Genomic DNA, 22,249 nt, shown 5'->3' with positions numbered 1-22,249 from the left:
GATAATAATAATAAAACAAATAATAGCAAACTACTAATGATGGTTTTAGAAAAAAAAAACATTTATAATTTATGAAACGCCCACTCTCAGCTTTCTTATTTTTATTCCGGCTACATACTAACTCTCAATTTGAGATAGAATTAAAATCTTTCTTTAATATTCATTTCAATGCTATATTATCCTGGCATGAAGATGCGATATACTTTGTAACAGCAAACCGTAGAGCCCCCTGGCTTGTTTTTTATGTTCTATTAATTACGCGTGTAACACCGACCATTACTCAAACACGGAATCCATAAATAAATCTTGTTTATTACTACAGACTGTTCATTAAAAAGGCATGCAATTGGTTTCCCGGCCCTATAGCGCGCAGAAGCGCTCGGCCGGTACCGATCAGCCAGCGGACCGCGTCTGGATCGCCGAGTCGCTGCAATCGTTCGGATCCGGAAGGGAGCGAAGCGGCGGCCGGACATCCAATCGCGTGACTTGTGATGGAATTATAAAGTAGCCGGAAGTGAGGTCAGACAGACAGATCGTCTCCTCCATGTTATTATTGTTATTTTGACTGTGTGATGGTGTAGGCGAGGACCCTGGTAGACTCCTTAATAACACTTTTAATCGTCTGTGATTATTTATTGTGGCAGAAACGACCATTGAAAGCGACCCTTTCGTGTTACCCGGGCGCTCATCTCCGTGTCATATCTGTATGGTTAATTTTTTTGTTGTGCTACGCTAAATATCAATAGGACGCCGCCACGGGCAGCGCTAGTTCTAGACTAGTGCTACCCGTGCACACAGATCTGCTGCCGCTGACATGAACGGCATCACCAGAGGCAGGTTTGAGGTAAGTGTTTATTTTTTACACAACGCTAATGGAAAGGGTGAATCATTTTCTCCATTTGTGAAACGGCGTAGACAATTGTCGCGTGTGTGATATTTGCATTTAACTATATCGTCTGCTGTTCTAATTTTACGTGCTGTTGTCGAGGATCGACATGCATATGGAAATCGCAGCTGCTTTATTGAACATTAAATCACTACCAGCTGACAGTGGTTACCGTCGGCGCTGTGTTGTTTTGCTGTAGAGCTGGGATCGATTTTTTCGATGGAGCACGGGCAGGGTCACAATTCGTCTGAGCATATACAGTATTATGCTTTTTTCTGATGATTTGTAAATTAGTGTCTTTCCATTTCACCAGCCAGAGGTCTTTTCACAAAGGTGTTAACATTGTCACGTGCCATTGACGTGTTTTCTCCTTTGGGGAGAGGGGTGAGTGACTCCTAACTGAAAATTTGATGCAAACATTCAGAATGAAAACTCCGCAATCTTTACACGAAGAATGCGCATATGCTTTTATTTTGGTGGATGGCGAGGACCTCGGATTTCTACGATGTGAAATAGCTCATTGTAGCTAATGTGTAGAAGCTTTACCTTGATCATTTCTCCTCTGTCTGAGCTAGGGCATTCCCAGTGCAGACTGGGGGCAATCCGCCTGTGGCAGAAAACCAGCTATAACATAAACAATGGAATTTCATCCTTAGTCTATTCCCCCTTTTTGCAGTCAAAAATCCTGCTTAGAATGGAAGACAAATGGAATAATTTCTTTTTATCAGACGTAACCTGGGTGGACTGTAATATACTGACAAGATGGACTGAATCAGGACAGCTTTGAATGCGGACCAGCCGTATGTGTAGTTCAGGGCTGCTGTTCTGTCCTTAACAAAGACTACCTGCTGTACTTCAGTATAATATAAATCTGTGAAATGGATGAAAAGGCTGGTTTCTTCAGATGAAGTCAACACAGTGAAAAATTTAGCATGAAACAAATTTGTGGCCCTGAAGCACCACAGGGCAGTGGATGACCATGCTTCATCGCTGTATTGCCTTTGAAATCCAGTCCCACTTTCATTTGTTTGTCTGTTGTTTATAACCCGATGGTGTATACATACACAAAGTATCTTGTCCATATTCTTTGCTGTTTCAGCCCACAGTTATCTGGTTCATGTCTTGTCAGCTTTGGGGTAAAATTTTTGTTTCACCTATAGTCTCAATAGGAAAATGACTGTAATTAATTGTGTGTTTACAAATCGCTGAAGGTCTTTGGGAATTTGCCGCGGTGTTGTAGTTTTTGCGTTTCTTGTACATCTGCTGAATTAAAGTGGGTAGGGGGCGTGTACTGGACTCCCTAAAAGGGATTAGGTGAGCCCCTGAGTTGTGAACAGGCAGTGCTCTTAGTGCTTGCTTGGCCACTGTGCCAAACCTTATGTCCTTACCTTTCAACTCTGTAACAGAAACATTGACTTTGCGATACATTAACGAGAAATTGATCCGACACTTTTATTATTTTCCTGTTTTTTCAGTGTGAATAGAATATCAGACAGTAACCTCTTCTGCAGTTTGGCAGGTGTCTCAGAGGTTAGCTGTATCACTGGTATTAGACAAATATATATCTGTTATTGGCATTGGTCACAGTTTCCACATCAGTGTAGCACTGCACCTCTACACTGTACACATATTCATGGCATTCTTGCCTGTGCCTTTCTGCTTTAGAGAGCACCTCTTGAAAAAAGCACGCATCTGACCTGCGCGGCCAATTCCTTTATATGAAAGGAAATTCGCTACTCTCTGATGGACTGTCACTGGACTTGAGCGGGCTGCATGCAGTGCTTCATAATCCAGGGCTCTGGGTTCAAAAAGCTGAAGAGAACGCAGTGGTGCAGTGGTGATTTATTTTGCATCGATGGTGCTGGAGGCTGAGCGTGAAGGAAGTTGTGCAAATTAAACTTGTAAATACCAAGAACTGAAACTTGTGTTAACAACAAACACAAAAGGATAATGTGTCCCGCTGTGGACTCGCAGCCTGGCCGGGGGGGGGGGATCCTTGTGCACTGCCTGTCACAGGCTTCATGCTTCACGCAACCCTGGGGGCTGCAACATCAGCAGATGGATAATCAGTAATACAATATTTTGTTGTTATTATTGTCAGCAGGATGATTGACTTAATATATTCAGTGTTTATCTGAGCATAATTGTGAGCACATATTGGACAGATTGGTATAAGGAAGAGTGTACAGCCTCAGTGTACAGCGAAAGATGCTGTGTTTCTCCCCCCTCCCCCCTTGTTTCTTGTGACAGAGTCCTTGGTCCTTGCAGAATCTCTCTTGCCAAATGGGAAAGATTCAGGCCCTCTGGGGTCGCAGCTGGCCGGGGGGAGCATTGCTGGGGGGCTGAGCGTGACGCTGCTGTGCTCAGCACATGGCCTGGGGGGCTGGGGGCTTCACACAGGCGGCTACAGTGGTGCTTCAGGGCAGTGCGCCTATAGTAGAGGGCTGGCAGGTAGCTTACGCTCTTTACCGGACTTTTCTGCTACAGCGGTTTCTCTCCGTGGAAGGGGGCCATGCCGGGATTCTCCCCATCTGCCAGCGCTGCCTACTCCCTGTGTTTTTCGGTCACTCTGTAGCGCAGAGCTTTAGCTAATGGCTCCTACCTAAGCGAGCCCATTTCAGGCTGGGATCAGTGACCCGTGCGAGCCAGCAGTGCGAGGGATTGCACGGAGCGGCACGTACCGACGGAGAGTGCCGGAGAGTTCCCCTGTGCTCAGGTTCTTGCCTCATTAAGCCGGCAAAGTCCTCAGGCAGCCACCCAACACAGTCAGCATGTGACTCACTGGGGCCAGGCCGTCTTATTTATCCACCGGTGAAGATCACCTCCGTCATGTCCGCAGCGAGCGGCAGAGCCGGCGCTGAGCAGTCGCACAATGGACAGCAGCTCTCGTCTTCCCTCCCTCGCTCCCTCTGTCCCTTGTTACTTCCCTCCCTCTCTCCCTCTCTCTCTGGCAGGGCTCGCAGTCTGTCTGCTATGCCTCAGGGCCATCGAGGAATCTGCGTCCCCAGGAACTGCCGTGCTTTTAGCACTGTTTGATGTTGCTTGACTCCTGTATGCACAGTGGCGGCCTGTCCTCTGCCTGTAAGGAGACAGCGGGGTTACCGTGAATGTGGGCTGTTATCTGCCCGCCCTGCAATTTTCACTGTCCAATCAAAAGGCAGTTGTGTATAAAATAATAATGTGTTAGTCTTTGCATCGTTAATTCTTAGTAGAGGGCTGCTGCTGTGTGTGGTTCATGTGCGACACCATAAGGTCTGCTGAGGCAGTCTGAGCTCTGCCCCAATTCTGCATTCCAGCTCCCATATTGGCCATTTTAGGGGTCCTGCTCTGCTGCAGTGTCCCCCCCCAACAAATAAAAATGTGTTATTTCTTGCAAAAACATTGTTAAATTTGGTGTTATTAGTGTTACTCAACTCTGTGTGTGTGTGTGTGTGTGTGTGTGTGTGTGTGTGTGTGTGTGTGTGTGTGTGTGTGTGTGTGTGTGTGTGTGTGTGTGTGTGCGTGAAAAGCAATGAAAAACACATGTCTCTGAAAATCCATTATTTCAGGTGCTTGGAAAACACATTTTTTCAGACACTATTTCACAAAATAAACCTGAAATGAGCTAATCAGTCCCCCTTAGCACCACAAGTAGAAGCCTATCTGTACACAGCCTTCAGCAAATGTTTTAAAGGGACTTACATGGATTGCTGTCAGCGAGGCAAATATGTCGGTATCGACAATATAAGCACAATTAGCCTTAGTTGTTAGTTAGTTGTTAAAATTTGCAATATAAAGTAATTCATAGTAGCCACCATCAAGAAGACAGACGTTACCTATAACACACATAATGCTAGTTAAATAGATGGTTTCATAAGACATCGTTCATTCATTGGGCAATTAGATGTCAAATGCCATCAGTAGACAGAGGAGAATGAGTGTGTTACAGGAATAGTAAAGAAAAGTCTCAATTGTCAGAATTGTGGACATGCATGTTTTTTACCGGACAGCGACGATGTATAATGATATCGAGCTCAGATTCATGATCTTCAGCCATAATGACTTTAATCACAGAACATGTTAAACCTTGTTTAGTCGCTTCTGTGTTTGCTTCAGGTAATAAATGAGAAACAGATAAACAGATTGGACTATTAGGGGTCATTGTTTGGTCAGATGATTCTGAAGCCAAGCTGTTTGTTCAGTTTGTCTGTTTGCTTAGAGGTACATCGTTGCCATCCAGTCCCCAGGTGGTCATTATGAAAAGGCAGCATAGAGCAGCGAAGCTGTCTGGCGTTACAGACCTTGCTGCTTGAACGCTGCGGCGGGGCGTCCCCTCCTGTTCTGCCAGGGCGGGGCGTCCCCTCCTGTTCTGCCAGGGCGGGGCGTCCCCTCCTGTTCTGCCAGGGCGGGGCGTCCCCTCCTGTTCTGCCAGGGCGGGGCGTCCCCTCCTGTTCTGCCAGGGCGGGGCGTCCTCTCCTGTTCTGCCAGGGCGGGGCGTCCCCTCCTGTTCTGCCAGGGCGGGGCGTCCCCTCCTGTTCTGCCAGGGCGGGGCGTCCCCTCCTGTTCTGCCAGGGCGGGGCGTCCCCTCCTGTTCTGCCAGGGCGGGGCGTCCCCTCCTGTTCTGCCAGGGCGGGGCGTCCCCTCCTGTACATTAATGAACTGTGAGGGATCCTCAACTGCACAGCTGTGCTGTTTCGAGGCATTGTCCATGAAAACTGGGGGGCGCAGTTTTAAAAGGGTCGAATACTGCCCCCCCCCCCCCCCCCCCCCCGCACTCTGTTGAAAATGCTGGCAGGACAAGCTGGGTGCTGTGTCCTGAGCTGGCCTTCGAGGAGGATGCAGCCTGTTTCACACATAATCGGCCATACTGGGGCCGTCATGGCAGCACTCGCATGGTCCTCCGATGCTGGGATGGCCATCCAGAAAAGGGTTGGGTGATGTCATCAAAGTGCGTCACTGATGGGGTGGACAGCCGCAGAAATGCAGGTGAAGGGATTCGCTGTATTTTCCGACCGCAGCAGCAAACATAGATTCACTGTAACAGATGTATGAGTGTATGAGTACAGATCAGGGGTCACATGGCAGACGTGGCTCATAGTGCTGCTGGGGAGCAGGACATTCTGGCTGCTGCCCGGCTGTAATGAAAAACCACTCCGAACTGAGTTTCCGATCTGAGTGTATATGATGCACATTGATTGCAAACCCCCGATCCATCTAAAATTCAGAAGGAAACCGGCCTAAAACCAATACAGTTGTCAGAAGTCAATAGGCCCGTCACTGTACTATTAATGCATATCATTATCGGTTCTTTGAAGTTAGGATCTGCTCAAATTGGGTTTAGTCTCAGACTGTTTTTGTAGTGCAAAATAAATGCAGAGCTATATTGGAAAAATGTTTTGAATATATGTGTTTACTTCAAATGTAGGACAGTTCAATAAATGTTAAATTGATTTGATTTTGTCTCCGATGAGAGTTCAATAGTCATTTCTGTGTGTATCTAGATGCCTATCGTAGGCCTGGTGTCTGAGAGGCACTCCTCGTCCTGCCCAGCACTCCCCGTCCTGCCCAGCACTCCCCGTCCTGCCCAGCACTCCCCGTCCTGCCCAGCACTCCCCGTCCTGCCCAGCACTCCCCTGCCTGCTCTATACTCCCCGTCCTGCCCAGCACTCCCCTGCCTGCTCTATACTCCCCTGCCTGCCCAGCACTCCCCTGCCTGCTCTATACTCCCCTGCCTGCTCTATACTCCCCGTCCTACCCTGCACTCCCCGTCCTACCCTGCACTCCCCTGCCTGCTCTGCACTCCCCTGCCTGCTCTGCACTCCCCTGCCTGCCCTGCACTCCCCGTCCTGCCCTGCACTCCCCGTCCTGCCGTGCACTCCCCTTCCTGCCGTGCACTCCCCTGACTGCCCTGCACTCCCCTGCCTGCCCTGCACACCCCTGCCTGCCCTGCACTCTCCTGTCTGCCCTCACACCCCTGCCTGCTCTGCACTCTCCTGTCTGCCCTGCACATCCCTGTCTGCTCTGCACTCCCCTGCCTGCCCTGCACTCCCTTGCCTACTTTTCAAATCCCTGCCTGCCTACAGATACACGCTACTGGTTCCCAGCCTGTGTGTGGTGGGCAAGTTACACCATCTCCTTCAGGAGTACATGGGACCCCTATGGGTTATGCAAGGACCCAGTGTTCTTTGTATTATGCCAGTGGGCGTGGCCTCTTTCACTTAAAAACATCTTAAATGGTCCCTTACATAGAGTTAATTGAATTTTAATTTATTTAGCCAGTTCTGCTCTGTAGAGTGTCCTTACAAGGGTTTGCTATACTCCTGGCTGGTTCATAAAACATTTTTTTTCTTATCCTTTACTGAATGTGACACTCTACAAGCTTGTAGGCTGTTAATTTGTAGGCAAGTACTCAGGCAGCTCGTGGATGTGTTTGTGATGCTAATTGGAGGCACCAGAAGATCACGTCAGATCCTTGTGGAGTCCCCAAGGACTTGTGCATGAAACGCGGGACTGTGGCACCAGTGCTGGGTCGCGTTTGGCCTCTGTGTTGATGCGCCGGGAGGTACCTACATGAAACACCGGCTGTTGTTTCTGATCCTCCTTTGTCGCTCGGTGATGAACACACTGTAGGCAGACCCTGCACACATGAATGTGAAATTGGGCTTTGGTAGCCAAGCTCTACATGAACTCACTCACTTTGGTAGTGGGTATCCTCCTGCTTCTGTTTGTGCTGATTTCTGATGGATTTCATGGGTATGATGAGCGAGTGAGAGAGAGAGATAGAGGCATGATCTCTGGCACACTCGTGTCCTCGCATGACTAAAGATGCATCAGTGATATCTATTTTCTCTTCTTTTTCTGGTTGACTGTGATGTTCAAGCTGACGTGAGGATTATGGGTGAAATGCCGTGAGCTCAGTGTCCAGGCCACAGGCTCAGTGTCCAGGCCACGGGCTCAGTGTTCAGACCATCTTTTGCTGTTCGGTCGACTTGTCTTGATCTACTCTACAACAAACAGAATCTCTTCATGTTTTTTTGGGCAGTTTAGCTGGATGCTGTGACGAGGCCGAGGGACCCGTACCCTTACGGACGCGGGCCGGGGGACCCGTACCCTTACGGACGCGCACCGGGGGACCCGTACCCTTACGGACGCGCGCCGGGGGACCCGTACCCTTACGGACGCGGGCCGGGGAACCCGTACCCTTACGGACGCGCGCCAGGAGACCCGTACCTTTACGGACGCGCGCCGGGGGACCCGTACCCTTACGGACGTGGGCCGGGGGACCCGTACCTTTACATTTCTTCAATGAAATGCAATGATCTGTTATTAGTACAAGAATGCTGTTGGGTATTAGATGTATATGAAATGCACAGTCATATTGTGTTTTCAGCCAGTCTGATCTGTGAATAATCCGTCATTAGTGGCAGTTTTCAGCCAGTCAGAATGGACCATTAATCACATTAAAGGTTCCCCCTGAGTAGCTGATGTCCGCAGCAGCTCACAGGCCCTGCGATGTGTGTAATCAGCAGTAGATATACAGTCTAAGTACCAGAAGCAGTAGACATAGATTCTACGAATATTGCACTATTCAGTGTGTAGACACTGTATAGCACTGAGATTGCTGCAGTGGGGGATCAGATAGCAACATTGTTCCTTTTTTAATTTTCTTAAAAAATGTCAAATATCAGGGTCCTGCTTGTGAGGAATTCTCTGTTTAGGCAACTAAAAGAGAAGCGCGGTTATGATTGTACGGCTACGGCACGCTCACTGAACTGGAAAGGTGGTGCCGTTCGCTGAGTGTTGAATGCGCCATTTTCCATTGGGTTTCTTTTATTTTTTTCAGGTTTTCTCCAACAACGATGAAGCACCGATTAACAAAAAGCTCCCAAAGGAACTACTGCTTAGGTAAGCTTTCAATGAAATGGCGAAAATGGAAACAGCCTGGTATAAGTCTGCTTGTATGTCTTAATGGGTGATTTCCTCCAGTGGCCGTCTGTGGTGCTGTTTTGTGATGTCTGGCCTTGTGGTGAGTGAGATACAGGCCGGCCACATAAGAGGCCAGTAGCAGTGATACATACTTGCACACAAAAAGGCACACGGTCCAAGTATTAGTATGTGTGTTTCTAAGAGGCAAACAGAAGTACAGCCATTAGTTATGTCATTAGTTTGGTGCTGAAGAAGAAAGAGAAGAACTTCAAATTAGTGTTGTAGCCAGAATGTCCCAAAAATCCTGTTCTCAGTTTTGGAGAATACTGCATTTTTAGTGATTTTCCTCTGTGGTAATTTAGGATTTGTGCTTCTAACCTTTGCTCTGTGGGAGATATGACAATGAGCGAAAATCCTAGAAGCCATGAAGCAAACCACCCGTTCTGCTTTATATAAACTAACCACTGGACAAATTTCTGATCCACCGCTAATCTGCGACGCATGAACTTGCATGTGGCCTTATTTGCTTAGGCTCTGCATGTTTGTGAGAAATGACTGCGGCTCATCTTCCTGTTTCCTTCTCTAACTCCACCGTGTTTGGTTCCAAGCCCTTCCTATGTCATGACAAATCGGCGTAATTGCAGTGCGGAATGGGAGAGTCTGGCATGACACAGCTGCGAACTATGATAACTTGAGAAAGGGAGTGATTTGAATCCAGACTTTGCTTACAGCCACACCTGTTCCCAAGGAGCAGTATGTCAGCAGTGCTTAGCGATTCAGATGAAGATCGTTAACCTTCTTAGCCTGCTCTACACAGAGCTGCATGCTTCGCTGAAGCCGGTGGCTTTGATGTCTTTTTATTTGCATTCTGAAATTTGAAACATGACTTTGGTACCATGAGTCTAGGAGCTGGACCCGCACTTCACTGCAGGTTCTTGGTGAAGCTTTGTGCGCTATGCTATGTCAACCCAGCAAGCAGTTTCGAAGCCTGTTTGATAGAGCGCAGCTCACCTGTGTGCACCCACACGTCTGTCAGGATTCCTCCACCGTCTACACAGATTACTGCTGCAGCTGCTGAGGGAACCGCACTGCATGTGTCCCTAATGGCTGTCTAACCACAGTAACTCATCCTGCAGTTTTCTGTGTGTAGCAGTTTGAAGCTCCAGTGCATTTTTGCTTGTGCTTCTAAGCCGAAGGTTATAGGATCAGATCCCAGTTGTGGCTGTTATGTGGGAAATAATAGCAAGACATTCGATGAACAGGAATTTCTCTGGTCCTACTTTCATCTCCGTGTCTACTTATGGGGCGGATGTTGGCCAGTCGGTCTTGGCGGCTGATCATTTTACCTCGTTCTCCAGCAGCATTACTGCAGGATTTTAACTGTATGGCTTTTATTATTTGGTTCAGGAGTGCAGTCATATGAAATTACCAGTGAGGCACAATTCAGAAGTGCTGCCCTGCAGTCTGGTGTTTGATCCCTCTATGGAGGGGTAACTAAACTTACCGAGGATCCCGTGTCTGACTTTTGACTGTATTTTTCTGATTAGGATTTTCTCTTACCTGGATGTGGTCACCCTGTGCAGATGCGCCCAGGTATCGAAGGTAAGCAGCATTTGCCGCAGGGCGAGATCCTAACAGATCACCGGGATGCCGTCCGCACTAAACCTTTCATCCTGTCATTTCTTGCATCACATGGTGCAGAACGATATAATACCGTTAGCCCTTTCTCAGTGCCTTTCATCTTCTTTAGTTCTGCTTTTACGTTTGTGTCCCGCAGGCTTGGAACATCTTAGCCCTTGATGGTAGCAACTGGCAAAAGATCGACCTCTTCAATTTCCAGACAGACATAGAGGTAAGTCCTGCGATCATGGCGGAACCTAGGGGACGATTCACAGCATATTCATTTTATGTAAGGAATATACGCTATATGGACAAAATGATTGGGACATCTGGCCTCACACCCACAGGAACTTTTATGACATCACATTCTAAATCCATAGGCATCGGTATGGAGCCCCCCTCCCCCTTGTAGCTATAACAGCTGCCCCTCTTCTGGGAAGGCTTTCCACAAGATTTTGGACTGTGCTGGTGGGACTTCTTGCCTATTAATCCAGAAGAGCATTTGTGAGGTCAGGCACTGATGTTCTCGTTCATCCCAAAGGTGTTCGATGGGGCTGAGGTCAGGGCTCACTGCAGGCCAGTCAAGTTTTTCCGCAACAAACTCACCCAACCATGTCTTTATGGACCTTGCTTTTTGCACTGGGGCACAGTCATGCTGGAACAGAAAAGGGCCTTCCCCAAACTGTTCCCGCAAAGTTGTTGGAAGAACAAACTCACCCCAAAATGTTGTGCAAAGCCTTTCCAGAAGAGGGGCAGCTGTTACAGCTGGGGGGGGCTCCATACAGATGCCTTTGGATTTAGAATGTGATGTCATAAAAGTTCCTGTGGGTGTGTTGGCCAGGTGTCCCAATACTTTAGTCCATATAGTATGTTATAGACTATGGAAAAGGACTGGATGTGGCGTGACATGGGAGACAGAGAACCTGAATGGTCGTCCCAAAAGCGACGGGGCAGACGGCGTCATTAGGCCCGATGAAGCTCCGCCCAGCAGACTCGTGAGGTTTGGCCGCTGCAAATGGTTGCAAGCGAGAGCTCTGACGCGGGTAAACGTGGCTAAACGTGGACGATGGGCGTCTCTCTGCTGGCTAAATACCCTCTAATGTTTTTTATCATACTGGGACGTGTGCTTTATTGCATTACAGTTTGTCCTTAATTAAAACGAGAGTCCCTGTGTCCCCCCCACAGGGCCGCGTGGTGGAGCACATCTCCAAACGCTGTGGCGGTTTCCTGCGCCTGCTCAGTCTGCGAGGCTGCCTAAGCGTGGGAGATGCCGCCATGAAGTGAGTCTGCTGTCTGCTGGTCCTCTCGCCCTCTGTGGTCCTCTCAATCTCGCCCTCTGCTGGGCCCTCTGCTGGGTCCTCTCGCCCTCTGCGGTCCTCTCGCCCTCTGCGGTCCTCTCGCCCTCTGCGGTCCTCTCGCCCTCTGCTGGGCCCTCTGTAGTCCTCTCTCTCTCGCCCTCTGCTGGGCCCTCTGTAGTCCTCTCTCTCTCGCCCTCTGCTGGGCCCTCTGTAGTCCTCTCTCTCTCACCCTCTGCTGGGCCCTCTGTAGTCCTCTCTCTCTCGCCCTCTGCTGGGCCCTCTCGCCCTCTGCGGTCCTCTCACTCTCGCCCTCTGCTGGGCCCTCTGTGGTCCTCTCGCTCTCGCCCTCTGCTGGGCCCTCTCGCCCTCTGCTGTCCTCTCGCTCTCTCCCTCTGCTGGGCCCTCTCACCCTCTGCGGTCCTCTCGCTCTCTCCCTCTGCTGGGCCCTCTCACCCTCTGCGGCCCTCTCCCCTGGCCATATTTAAATAGCTTTCACTCCCCTTTGCTGCCCTGGGACCGACTTTCCTCTCCCTTGAATGTGACTTGACCTCCCCTCCCCACCTCCCCCATGTTTTCATTTGAAATATGTTGGGCCTGAATTATTTTTGTTTTCTTCACAGGACTTTTGCACAGAACTGCCGAAATATCGAGCACCTTAACTTGAACGGTTGCACAAAAATCACTGACAGGTATTTGACCATGCAGTTTGTTTTCTCTGGGTACAGCCGCGGGGGGGGGGGAGCGCCCCCCTTTGGCTGCATTGAATGTCCATGCACAACTCATACATGGCAAAGTAGTTTTTTGGAATGGAAACTTTATTTTCCTTATTTAGTGTTGTTAATGTTGTAAGTATCCAAAAATAAAGCATAAACCAACCTGGTTCTGGTTTAGAAAAAAAAAACGCATCTTTTTAACCACACAGGAAATACTAAATCACGTACGCATAAAAGTTCAGAGTTTAACCAGATCTCGAGGAAAATAACTGTTTGCACCATGTGCTTTAATCCAAAAAACTGCAGTAAATGCTTCTGGAAACACAGCCTAAGAGCCGCGATTGGCTTACAGCCCTCTCCCTGTCCCCGCAGCACCTGCACCAGCCTTAGCAAATTCTGCCCCAAACTGAAACACCTGGATTTGACTTCCTGTGTGTCCATAACAAACCATTCGCTAAAGGCACTCAGGTAAGAGCTCTTTGTTCCCTTCTTGCTTGTTCACGTACTGATGATGGCGAAAGCAGTCGATCTATGTGGTTTCTGATTCTCTAAACCGGGTACTTGACATTGACTTGGCTTTGTGGCAGTTTTAGCAGTATTACATCAGTGCCTGCCGTCAGAACCGGACCTTTTATAGGAATCTGGAATATTCAAGAATGCAAAGACACGGCTTGTGTTTAAGTCAGTGATCACGTCCTCAAGCCAGATCCAGGCAATGAATGAGTCTTTAGACAATAAAGCATTTCGTACAGTAATCCCCGTCGGAATATCATGCCTTGTGTCCACTAACACAGAGCCGAAGCCGGTGCTGGTGCTCGCCTTTATTGTTCTCGCCTGGTTTAACTTCCCCACTTTTCAATCAGTTTCAGAAAAGAACAGATTTGAAAAATTACGTTACGGAAAGTATCGGAATTACATAAGTAAGAGTTCATACGTATTCAGTTTTTTGGATTTATATTGATCTATTTTGGATTTTAAGTTTTTAAACACACACACACACTCTACTGCCTGTATCCACCTCCTTAAAGGCTCCCCAGTCTGTGTAAGTGAGCTTATTCTCTCTCGCTGTCTTTTTAAGAATCGCACAACAAAACAGTCTGCTAAACAATGAACTTTGCTGTCCGCCTCATGATCTCTTCACCACTCAAATATTTTATATATTAGACCTGCGATATGTTTATAATGTATTATTAAATATAGCCAGGACATCGATATTTTGTTTTCCACACAATGTTAAAAAAAGATGTGCTGTTTTTCTGCTAATCAGCTGACATAAGTTGTTTCACTGCCAGCACCGGCGATATTAGACGAAACTTTATTGGTTACGGATTAAATTCTCCTGGTTTGCGGTTTCGGGTGCAATAGCCCATCCCACTTCCGCTGACGTTATGGTGCCAAATTCTGAGACCAGCTTTTCTCTGGTGCTGTGCTGGAACCGTTTTTTTCTAGCCCAGGGCCAATTTTTTGCAGTGCAAACGCGTGGAACTATTTCTGGATTGGGAAAAAGTCCCTGAACTGCATTGGTGGAAACATAGTCCAACAGACCTACCTTGCTAAACGTTTATAGTACAAACCGGTTCAGATCTGACCTGTTACAGGGCAACAAAACTCGCTCTGTTTCTAAAAAGAGTATATCTGCAATCCACATGCTTAGTTTGCTTTGAAATGTTTTCATTAAGAAGCAAGGGTAATCTCACTGGAGTACTCACTGACAGATAGATAGTGGGTAATCACACTGCAGTACTCACTGACTGAGATAGATAGTGGGTAATCACACTGCAGTACTCACTGACTGAGATAGATAGTGGGTAATCACACTGCAGTACTCACTGACTGAGATAGATAGTGGGTAATCACACTGCAGTACTCACTGACTGAGATAGATAGTGGGTAATCACACTGCAGTACTCACTGACTGAGATAGATAGTGGGTAATCACACTGCAGTACTCACTGACTGAGATAGATAGTGGGTAATCACACTGCAGTACTCACTGACTGAGATAGATAGTGGGTAATCACGCTGCAGTATTTACCGACTGAGGTGAATCTCTCTGTTCTCCAGTGAAGGCTGCAGGGGCCTGGAAAACTTGAATATCTCCTGGTGTGACCAGATCACGCGGGATGGAGTGGAGGCGCTGGTGCGTGGCTGTGGAGGCCTCAAGGCCCTCTTCCTGAGGGGTTGCACACAGGTGGGTCCAAGCTCACTGTGTGCTCTTCATAAATCCCAGGAGGGAAGTGCAGTGACACAATGTCACAGGCACACTATCATTGTTTGAATTCAGGTCACATATCACCTTATTTTGTGTAACTTTTTTTCCTAACTTAGTGAATTAAAAACCATCAAATTGTGTGTCAAATGGCAAATACATCCCAGCGTACAGAGAAGCCAGTCCTTTTTCACAGGAAAGAAACCCCTGTTATGCACTGGAATTTTTAATGCTGGCTAGAACAGTAACCAATACAGATGAACAGTTGTTTCAGCATCTGTAGCTTCTGGTTGGTGGGTGGAGAGGGGCCCCTGAGCGGCCCCCGATTGGCTCCCGGAGAGGGCGACCTGGAGGAACTAGCTTAGATACTGAGTATTGACAGCTGTAGTTGGTGATTTTATTCGCATTTACAAGGTCACAGGGTTTTTCAAGAGGTTATTGTCCAGCTTGTTGTGCCCAAATACCTTTTAATCTACGTTATTTTTGTAACCTATCCTGACACACTCTGTGGATTCTCCTCTCTGTGGAGTCCTGCTTGGTGACGTACTGTACGGGGCTCATAGGCACAACCATGTGCAACATGTCCCAGGAAGGGGGCAGAGTTTTCCTGGGGATGTAGAACCGTGTCAGTGTTCTGCCCGCCTTGTGTTTTAGCCCCCGTTGCACCATGGGTAGCGCGTCAGCGATGTGGCGGTTTGCTGACGGCGTTTTCATGTTCCCTTTTCCAGCTGGATGATGATGCACTGAAGCACTTACAGAAATACTGCCCAGAGCTTGTGACAATCAACATGCAGTCATGTACAGTAAGTGTCAGAGACGAGCCATGGAGCAGCGGGCGCTGCAGCGCTTTGTGTGGCAAACTTTATCGTCACAGTGGCACGGTGCTTAGCGTGGTCACCTCTGCAGAGCCGGGATCCATCCCCTGCCAGGCTCTGTGTGTGTGTGTGTGTGTGTGTGTGTGTGTATGTGTGGGGCCCAGAAGCATGCTGAGGTCAGTTGGAGATGCCAGATTGCCCCTGGGAGTGAATGTGCAAGTGAAAGGTGTGTGTGTGTGTGTGTGTGTGTGTGTGCGCCCTGTGCTGGGTTGGCGCCCCATCCTGGGTTGTTCCCTCTCCTGTGCCCGTAGGCTCCTCGGGGAAAGGTCCGCGATAGCCTCTGTGCCTGAACAAGGGCCTACAGAAAGTGGATGGATGGATGGATGGATGGATGGATGAATGGATGGATGGATGGATGTTGTCTGCAAGGTGAAAACTGCAGTGGAGTGTAACTCTACCTCCTTCTTTGCCTTATTCTGCTTTCAATAAGACAAAAAAAAGATATTTTACCAGCTATTTTAATGTTTTTTTTAGAAATTATTATTTATATTATAATTTTGTTTTTAGGCATATATTAATGAAGGACTGTAGAAATTTTCAAGTAAATATTGACTTAAATTAATGAGTAAACTTTGAGTAGTGCAACATTAAGGTATGAGAATGTGCTGATTGATTATGTAAATTGATACATATCATGCATATTGATTATCGATTGTGTGTGTAAACAGGTTTACCAGTACGACGCTTTGCTCTACCCCTCCACCAGGGAGTGGAATTGTCGTGGTTTAGGTGTAAGTGCTCTCTGAGTGGGCAGTACCGACCCAGTAATACACCCTGCTCTGCCCCTACAGTAGGGGGTGGGTTTATGGTGGTTTAGGTGTAAGTGCCTCCGAGTGGGTAGTACAGGCCCAGTAAAGCGCGCGACTCTGCCCCCCCAGCAGGTGACGGATGAGGGCCTGGTGCTCCTCTGCCGCGGCTGTCACAAGCTGCAGACCCTCTGCATCTCCGGCTGCAGCAGCATCACTGACGCCTCCCTCACTGCCCTGGGCCTCAACTGCCCCCACCTGAAGTAAGCGCCGTGTTCTCAGAGCGAGGGGAGGCCATGGCATCCATTCCGCCCTCCTGGCCTTCTTGTAAATTACTCACTGCTTTAAGTTTTTGTTAAACGCACAGGCGGCGTATAGATCCATACAAGCATATAGACAGCATATATCCATACAAACGCACAGGCGGCGTATAGATCCATACAAGCATATAGACAGCATATATCCAGACAAAAACACATACCGTGTGTTTTAGTTTGGCACTTAATGGTGCATCTTATTTTCCTGGAATCCTGTCGACAATGAACCATGTGTCTGTCTGTCTGTCTGTGGATATCTGTGTGTGTCTGGCTGTCTGCGTGTGTGTGTCTGCATGTGTGTGTATGTATGTCTGTCTGTGGGGGTGTGTCTGCGTGTGTGTGTTTGCACGTGTGTTTGTGTCTGGCTGTCTGTGGGTGTATGTATGCATGTTTGTATGTGTGTGTGTGTGTCTGTGTGTGTGTGTGTTTCAGGATCCTGGAGGCGGCTCGCTGCTCCCACGTCACTGATGCCGGCTTCGCTGTCCTGGCCCGGGTGAGTGACATCTTTCTCACTACCTGCTTCCCTGACTCTTTTTCCTGAGTCTGACTACCGTTTGGAGCGCGCTTCACTGCTCACTGCATTTAAAGCTAGTAAAGGTACAGTGCTGCTTGAAACTATGTGATCCCTTCATCTGTCTATTAATCATTCTTAGACGAATAATGTTAAGATCTGTATTTGGATCCCATGGCTTGATGAGGATAACCTGTGTCAGGTGTACAGATGATCTGCTGGTTTTGGGCTGTCACTGAAAGCATGTTTTCAGGAGTTTTTCCCATTTCCTTTCAGAGCGGCTTCCCCGGCTGCAGATTTGCGGGCTGTGTTGCATGAGCAGTCTGCTTCAGGTTGCCACATGCACGTTGACTCAGCCATTCCGAAACAAAATTCCTTCCTCTTAATCCATTTATTAGCAGATCTGCTGGAATTAGGATCACTGCATGCTGCATTTTTGGTGTAACTTCATCCTACAGTTGCAGGTTCTGCCGTCGTTCTGCATTATTGCACATGGCTGTGTATTCATGGTTCCCACTGCACACAGGCCAAAAAGCAGGCTCACACCCAGACTCTGCCAACACTCTGCTAACACTCTGCTTGACAGGTGGAATGCAGTGATTTTACTGGTAGACAGAGTCATGGTTTTATTAAAGAAAGCATTTTAGGTTGTGGCTTAAATGATTCTGGGCTCGCAGTCTAGAGGATATCTATTTTTAGTAAAATCCAGGTGGTCTTTTGCAGCCAGTGTGTTTTTTCCTGGCTAATGTCCATGAATTCCATTGCTTCTCCCATTGTGTCATATTGTCAGCTGAACCTAATCTTCATGTCGCCCTGGAGATTTTTTGGACGTCCAGCAGGACTGTGCACTGCAGGATCATTTTGTACATCCAGGTTTTAAGCAGTCGTTTCTGCTCCTAATTTTTTCCCATTTGTGCGCCGTTTGTCTTATTGTGGCCTGAGAGGTTCCCAGATCACTGTTCAGTGGCACTTTTTCACTCCACACCCTTATTCTAAGGTCTTCTGGGGACTCGTAAATGCTGGCATAGTTTATTACAATGATATTTCCAGTGTGTGATGAATATATATTTCCCTTTATTTCATAGACCCAAGGAAATGTTGTACTGCCAAATATATCTTTTGATTGTCGTTTTTATTTCCAGTTATTTATTATACTGGCCATGTTCACTTATTCACATAGTTTTACTATACTATATACTATACTTATGCAAGTATAGTAATACATACCGTCTGGAACTTGCTAAAATGAATCCTTCATTTGCTACAGTTTGGATTCACTGTGACTGTTACAGTTCAGTGTGCAAACTGTAGCAGAGCTGAGTCCCGGGTGGACAGTTTTCAAGCAGCACTGTATGTCTGAGGTACCTGTGCATGTTGAATCCCTGCTTCACATTGCAGTTCCTTTGAAACTTTAACCTCTTCTCCTTCATTGATTGCAGAATTGTCATGAACTGGAAAAAATGGACTTGGAAGAATGTATTTTGGTAAGCGTGCGCTTCACTCCATAAAGACTCCTGAAAATGAGTAACGGCGATGATGGTTCTGTTCTCCCACTGGCAAATGTTTCCCCAGTTTTGTCAGTGTGTCTCCATCGCGTGTCGCCTTTGACTCCTGTCTTCTTCCGCACTTCACAGGTGACAGACAACACGTTAGTCCAGCTCTCCATTCACTGTCCTCTGCTCCAGGCCTTGGTAAGTACTCGCTTCTCATTTTCCTCTGCTGGGTGGTATTGCGCTCCCTGTGCCCTGTAATGATGCTTCCCAGTTTTGGATCTACATAAAAATTACCTATCAAATTACCGTATTACATGTAAGACATGTAACCCCAGTCAAAGTATCCAAATAATGATCGGAACCCTAACTTCTTGTATAATAGTATTTGGCTCTCCCCTCTTGTTGACAGTCTTTGTCTTATGACTGTGTGGAAAGATATTTGCTGACTTGGGAACTACCCTCTAATGTGTGCCTTCATTTCCTGTGCCTGTTGATGGAACAATCCTTTCATCACCCGTAATTCTTTTACAAGATGTTATTTTAATTGAAATAAAAATGGAGATGAGCCTGGTGCTGAGTGGGGTGACGCAGTACTCACTGCACACAGTGCACACTGACCGCTGTGATTTAGTACTCACTGCACACAGTGAATGTGACACGACAGCAGCTGAGCCCAGTCCTGAATGCTGAGCAGGGTGACACAGTACTCGCTCCACACAGTGCACACTTACCGCGGTGATGCAGTACTCACTGCACAGAGTGAACATGACAGCAGCCGAACCCAGGACTGAGTACTGACTGCAGCAATGCAGTACTCTTTGCACACAGTGAACATGACACGTGACACGACACATGACACAGTGAATGTAGCACATCACATCAGCTGAGTTTGGCACTGAGTACTGACCGTGGTGATGCAGTACTCGCTACACGCAGTGAAGTGACACATGACACAGTGAATGTGACACATCGCAACAGCCATGTTTTTGACTGGGCTATTCTGTAAAGGATCACATTATGTTGTCAGATTCTTATTGTCTGAATATCTGCCAGGAAGCAGGAAGTACTAAAGCTGGGCAGTGATGCGATACGTTAGTGATAATACAACTAATACAGCATTTGCAGGCAAAAGCCATAACCAAAATGTTTTTATCTCACCCCCACCCCCCCCCACCCGACACACACACACACACACACACACACACACACACACACACACACACAGAGCCTGTCCCACTGTGAGCTGATTACAGACGACGGTATCCGGCATTTGAGCAGCAGCACCTGTGGTCAGGAGCACCTCCAGGTGGTAGAACTGGATAACTGTCCTCTCATCACCGACCTCACGTTGGAGCATCTGAAGAGCTGCCACCACCTGGAACGTATTGAGCTGTACGACTGCCAGCAGGTCACACGGGCCGGAATCAAGAGGATCCGGGTACGTCACGCTGCAGGGTCACAGCGCTGTTTACGGACTGGGGATACCCTGGGCCCCCTGCTGAGCGGGGGATGCCCTCGGCCTCCTGTGGACTGGGGATACCCTCGGGTTCCTGTGGACTGGGGATACCCCCTGTCCCCCATGCTAAGTGGGGATACCCTCTGCCCTTAGTTGCTTGGGGTGGGGGGGGGGTTCTGTATTTGTTCCCTGGCTATTTGTGTTTCTCTTTCCTCTTCTTATGCATTTTTGCATGACATTCTCAGTGTCTCATGCCACTGTGTTCTGTGTTCTCCGCAGGCACATCTGCCAGAGATCAAAGTGCACGCCTACTTTGCGCCAGTGACTCCGCCCCCGTCGGTCCATGGCGGCGGACAGCGACTCTGCAGGTGCTGCATCATCCTTTGACAGCTGAGGCCTTTCGGGCCGCGAGGGGAGGGTGGGCATCTCCATTTGACGTGTGAATCACCGTAACCGACGCTGGCGATAATCAGTACAGACATCCTGCCTGAGTGTGTGTGGGACTGGGGGGGGGTGGGGGGCGGGGTCACAGTCTCATGTAAAGGGGAACGGCAGAGATGGTTCTGATCATTCACCTTCCTGCAGCACTTATGATAAAGACATTTGAGATGGGAAGTGTGGTGAGTCAGGTTTGTTTGTGGTAACAATACAAAGGTCTGTGAAAAAGAATACAAAGCAGAGAGTGACAGTGTAGAAGGTGAATCTGCTTGACTTGTAGGTTGTGTGGCCATGTTACTGGATCATGAGCTCCACCAATCACCCGAGCTGCCCTTGTGTTACATCGGTTCTTCCTCTGGAATTGTGGGATATGGAGATCCGGAATTACTCAGGCGCTCTGAACAGCTGCCTCTGAGCGACACTTGGGTTCCGTTGTGCGTTTTAGGACTATCAGTTTGGGATGTAGGCTTGGTTTGTATGAGGAGGTTCTGGAGAACAGTGACCCACAGTTACTGACGGTACTCGTGTGCCGACCCAAATCAAGTTTTTGAGATTTTCTTTTGTACGTCAGTGCTTGTGGTTTTCGTCCAGGCTTTGTTTCTCTGATGGTAAGCTTTTATTTTATTCTGTTTTTTTAGAATTTAGCAAAGGAAATAATTTTGTTGACTTTGAAAGGACAACAGTTTTGGGCATAAGCTGGGAACACGGACATCTTGCTATGTTTCAAAAAACAATTTGCCTGCAATGTACAACTAATTATTAAAAATAAAATTATACTCCCGTTATAATTGGTTGTATACATCTTATTTAACTGTGGTGCTGAAGCCGTGCACCAGAACGCATCACATAACACTATGCAATAAAAACACCAGTGTTTGTGCATTAGGGCTGGACAATGTCGCAAACAGTAATAGTGATCCCCCACCTATCGCGGAAGTTATGTTCTAGACCCATCAGCGATAGGTGAAAATCTGCGATATAGCAAGACCATAGAAATATGTTTTTTTTTATAGTTTAAGCCTTAAAATACCGCTCTGTATGCTTTGTTTTGAATTGCCTGCAAAGTACACTACAGGTAGCATTTTTACTCCATTTTTATTTATATACAGTACAGGTATATATATATGTTATAATTACAGTAATACATTGTTGTTAAATAATTTAGCATAGAAAAATGCTTATTTCAATGTAAAAAGTTGATAAAAACGATCAGTATAAAACTGCAGATTTCTGCGATAGAAAATGAGATATGTTCCACAGAAAAATCTGCGATATAGTGGGGGCGCGATAGCCGAACCACGATATAGCTGGGATCACTGTATGCAGTATTTCAATAAAAAAAATATTGGGAAACAATAACAGTGACTTGTCCAATACCTTCATGTACCACGCATTCAGAACCACTGTTCTAAAGTAAATAAATATTTTTAACATTATCAACATTCTGTTAGACGTCTACATGGAGCTGAACAATAATAGCCATGTGTTTTGTTTTTCACTGTGTCCACTGAACTGGGAGCCACATAATAAATCTTTGTCGTGTTGCTTTGTACGTAACCTAAAAGCCTTCTGGCCAGAATCGCCAGCTAGTCTCTGTCAGCCACAGACACCGGCTTACTGGTCTGTAATCACCAATTACCGATAATATTGTTACTGTAAGTCACACAAACCAATGGATATGATTTGTTTGTCTGATTTTACTTAATTATTTTATACTGTCATTTTTCATTGTCTCTGCATTTCATCGGTCTCTGCTGAGGGTGACAGTGTGCAGAGCAGGTT

At 47.4% G+C, this 22,249-nt stretch overlaps 1 protein-coding gene across 2 annotated transcripts; it reads left to right on the top strand.

The window, feature by feature from the left end:
* The first annotated feature begins 505 nt into the window (after nucleotides 1–505).
* Nucleotides 506–21,255, top strand: fbxl2 (F-box and leucine-rich repeat protein 2). 2 transcript variants are annotated; one of them, XM_048992750.1, is made up of 15 exons: nucleotides 506–844; nucleotides 8,709–8,770; nucleotides 10,339–10,393; nucleotides 10,569–10,643; nucleotides 11,597–11,691; nucleotides 12,330–12,398; nucleotides 12,795–12,890; nucleotides 14,487–14,613; nucleotides 15,360–15,434; nucleotides 16,388–16,515; nucleotides 17,002–17,062; nucleotides 18,520–18,564; nucleotides 18,715–18,771; nucleotides 19,799–20,011; nucleotides 20,309–21,255. In XM_048992750.1, the coding sequence occupies exons 1-15, from the start codon at nucleotides 815–817 to the stop codon at nucleotides 20,414–20,416; spliced, it is 1,296 nt and encodes a 431-aa protein (XP_048848707.1). In that variant the 5' UTR covers nucleotides 506–814; the 3' UTR covers nucleotides 20,417–21,255. The 2 variants fall into 2 exon arrangements, with proteins under 2 accessions (XP_048848707.1, XP_048848706.1); XM_048992749.1 differs by having other exon boundaries at nucleotides 510–844; nucleotides 16,385–16,515.
* The last annotated feature ends 994 nt before the right edge of the window (nucleotides 21,256–22,249 follow it).

This window comes from Brienomyrus brachyistius, chromosome 23, assembly GCF_023856365.1.
Source record: "Brienomyrus brachyistius isolate T26 chromosome 23, BBRACH_0.4, whole genome shotgun sequence".
NCBI lineage: Eukaryota > Metazoa > Chordata > Actinopteri > Osteoglossiformes > Mormyridae > Brienomyrus > Brienomyrus brachyistius.
This window is presented reverse-complemented; position numbering and strand designations above follow the sequence as displayed.